At 43.5% G+C, this 2,645-nt stretch overlaps 1 protein-coding gene across 1 annotated transcript in view; it reads left to right on the top strand.

The window, feature by feature from the left end:
- The window catches only part of MEI1 (meiotic double-stranded break formation protein 1), a 75,841-nt gene that overhangs the window by 36,950 nt on the left and 36,246 nt on the right, over positions 1-2,645 (top strand). Inside the window, 1 exon segment of the mRNA XM_003783153.1 lies at positions 992-1,089. Within this exon segment, the coding sequence (XP_003783201.1) occupies positions 992-1,089 (98 nt within the window).

Here is a 2,645-nt window from a genome sequence, read left to right as displayed (position 1 = left end):
TGGCTGGCGCCTTAGCCGGTTGAGCTATAGGCGCCGAGCCCAGATCAGCAATTCTTAACAAGAAACTCTTATTTAAAGTAAAGATGTCACTGCCTCAGTTTCTGTCTTGTTAGGTTACTAGAGCAGCGTCTGCACTTTCTCACTTATAATTTGCCACGTCTCCATATTTACTAGGAAGATCCATTTGTTACTGCCCCCAGCCTACAAGGTGTTTATGGTACAGTATTTAGCTCTCTTTTCGTATCTCTGAATGCAACATTGAACATTCAGGAGAGAATACAGGAATATATCTGGATTGAAAGTCAAAGTTTTGGAAGTTTGTAGTACTCCTTCCAAAGAACTAGCACAACTTCTGCCATGGTGGCCTGAGACCATTTTGTTCTCTGTCTTGGGCTCAATAGCCTCTTCTTTTTCTAGTACTTCCTCAGCCCTTTCCTGGCTCAGGTTACTTTTTGTTTGTATGTTTTGTTAAATTGGAGCATAGTGGCTCTACTTGATTTATTTTATCAGTAAGTTACAGGTGAGTGCATCAGGTTCTTTATCTCTTTTGGGTTTTTTGGAGACAGTCTCATTTTGTCAGCCCTGGTAGAGTGCCATGGCATCATAGTTCACAGCAACCTCAAATCTTGGGCTCAAGCAGTTCTCTTGCCTCAGTCACCCAAGTAGCTGGGACTACAGGTGCCTGCCAAACGCCCGGCTATTTTTTTTTTTTTTTCAGAGACTGGGTCTCACTCTAGCTCAGGCTGGTCTCAAACCCATGAGGTTAGGCAATCTGCTCACCTTTGCTTCCCAGAGTGCTGGGATTACAGGCATGAGATACCACACCCAGCCCCATATCTACTTTTCATAGATACCTTAGGATCTCCTCTACCATGGCATGGCTAGAATTTCACTGGGCTCTGGCAGAAAGCAGTAATATCCACGCATGGCAGGGATAATGCTATCTAAGCCAAAGTAGCAATGTCAGCTCTTTCATTCTGTCTTCTCCAAGTTACTCAGCTCTAAACCAGGTGTGCTCCAGTTTCCTTTTCTACATGTGCCTCAACCTCCTCTCAGTTCCAGAGAAGACAGAACCACTCCCCCAAGAAGGTAAGATGCTACAGTTTGGCTACTCATGAGGTCCATGGTGGTCTTTGGAGTCTAGATGCCTTGCTGATTGGCTGGATAGTGAATTGGGATGGAAGTAAGATTTCTTTTCTTTAGGCTGCCCAGAGAAATCATGGAATGACAGAATTTCAGGCTGATTCTTAGGGAGGTAAAAGAATAGAATCCAAAAATGATGGAACTCAAGTCACCTGACACCATAAATTAAGAGTTGAGAAGGTTCATATGGCTCATCAAGTCTAATCCCTCCTTCTCTTCCCCCCCCTCATTTCCTCTGCCACATCCTACATAAAGCTGTTTATTCTCCTGCTTATTCAGCTCAGGCATGCAGTGTACACCATAACTTGAGTAGCCTGTTTCATTCTGTTTCTTTGTTCATTCATTCAAAATTCATTTAAGAAATTTTTCTTTTCTTTTCTTTTTATGAGAGTATAGTGGCACCTTCATAGCTCACAGCAACCTTAAACTCTTGGCTCAAGTGATCCTCCTGATTCAGGCTCCTGAGTAGCTGGGACTGCAGAAGGACACCATCTTGCCCATCTAATTTTTCTACTTTTGTACAAAGGGAGTTTCACTATGTTGCTCAGGATGGTCTTGACCTCCTGGCCTTGAGAAATCTTGACTTAGCCTCCCAAAGTACTAGGAGTACAGGTTTGAGCCATAATGCCTCACCAAGAAATATTTTTTGAGGGCCTACTGTGTGCCAGACTCTATTCTAGGTGCTGGTGGAAGAGCCAGGGATACAAGGCTCTCCTCTAATGGAGTGAGAAAGGCAGCAGTAAACAAATGGATACAATGTCAAGGATGGACAGGTGCTATGAAAAAATAAAACTAGGCAAAGGAATAGAGGGTGATAGAGAAAGTATGAGACAGGGTGGTTAGGGTAGGTATCGTGAGCAGAGATCTCAGTGAAGTAAGGAGGGCCATGCAGAATTGAGGCAGGAGGAACAGTTGCTTCAGAGCTGAGAGCTAAAACTTTTTCTTTTCTTGAATATTCATTAAGCTTCTGCTGCATGCCAAGGGGAGGCCTAGGTACTGCTGTGGAAATAGCAATGATTACAGTATGTTCTCAGCCCTAAGGAGTTCCTCCATCCCAGACCTCTCTCTTGGAGTAACATGAAACAATTCAATCATTGTTTCATTCATTTTCCAACAAATACACCTTCTTTGTGGCTAAGACTTGATGCTAGCTGTGCTTCCTCTTGTTATATTTATGAAGATTCCCTTCCTCTCTCCAAAGTTCTCTTTTTTTTCTTTCTAACACACTGTGGTGAGAGAGACAAAAGTCCAGGTGAATATTTCCATTACTTGCTACATGGCCTGGTTCCTGGTTCTCTCATTACACTGGCTACTCCTCTCTGTGTGGTATCCAGCAACCTGCCTATTCAGGCATGGTCTGGCCTATAAAGTCACTCCCTCCTCTATGCTATGCAGAGAGAATAGCACAACCACCTGTGCTGTGAAAGCCTACGGCCATATTAGCAGACTTACCACAACTACCTCTTGTGTTCACAAGTGCCAGCTCTACTTCTTTTTTTTTT

This window comes from Otolemur garnettii, unplaced genomic scaffold (genome assembly GCF_000181295.1).
Source record: "Otolemur garnettii isolate 467f Iridium unplaced genomic scaffold, OtoGar3 scaffold00007, whole genome shotgun sequence".
Classification (NCBI taxonomy): Eukaryota; Metazoa; Chordata; class Mammalia; order Primates; family Galagidae; genus Otolemur; species Otolemur garnettii.
This window is presented reverse-complemented; position numbering and strand designations above follow the sequence as displayed.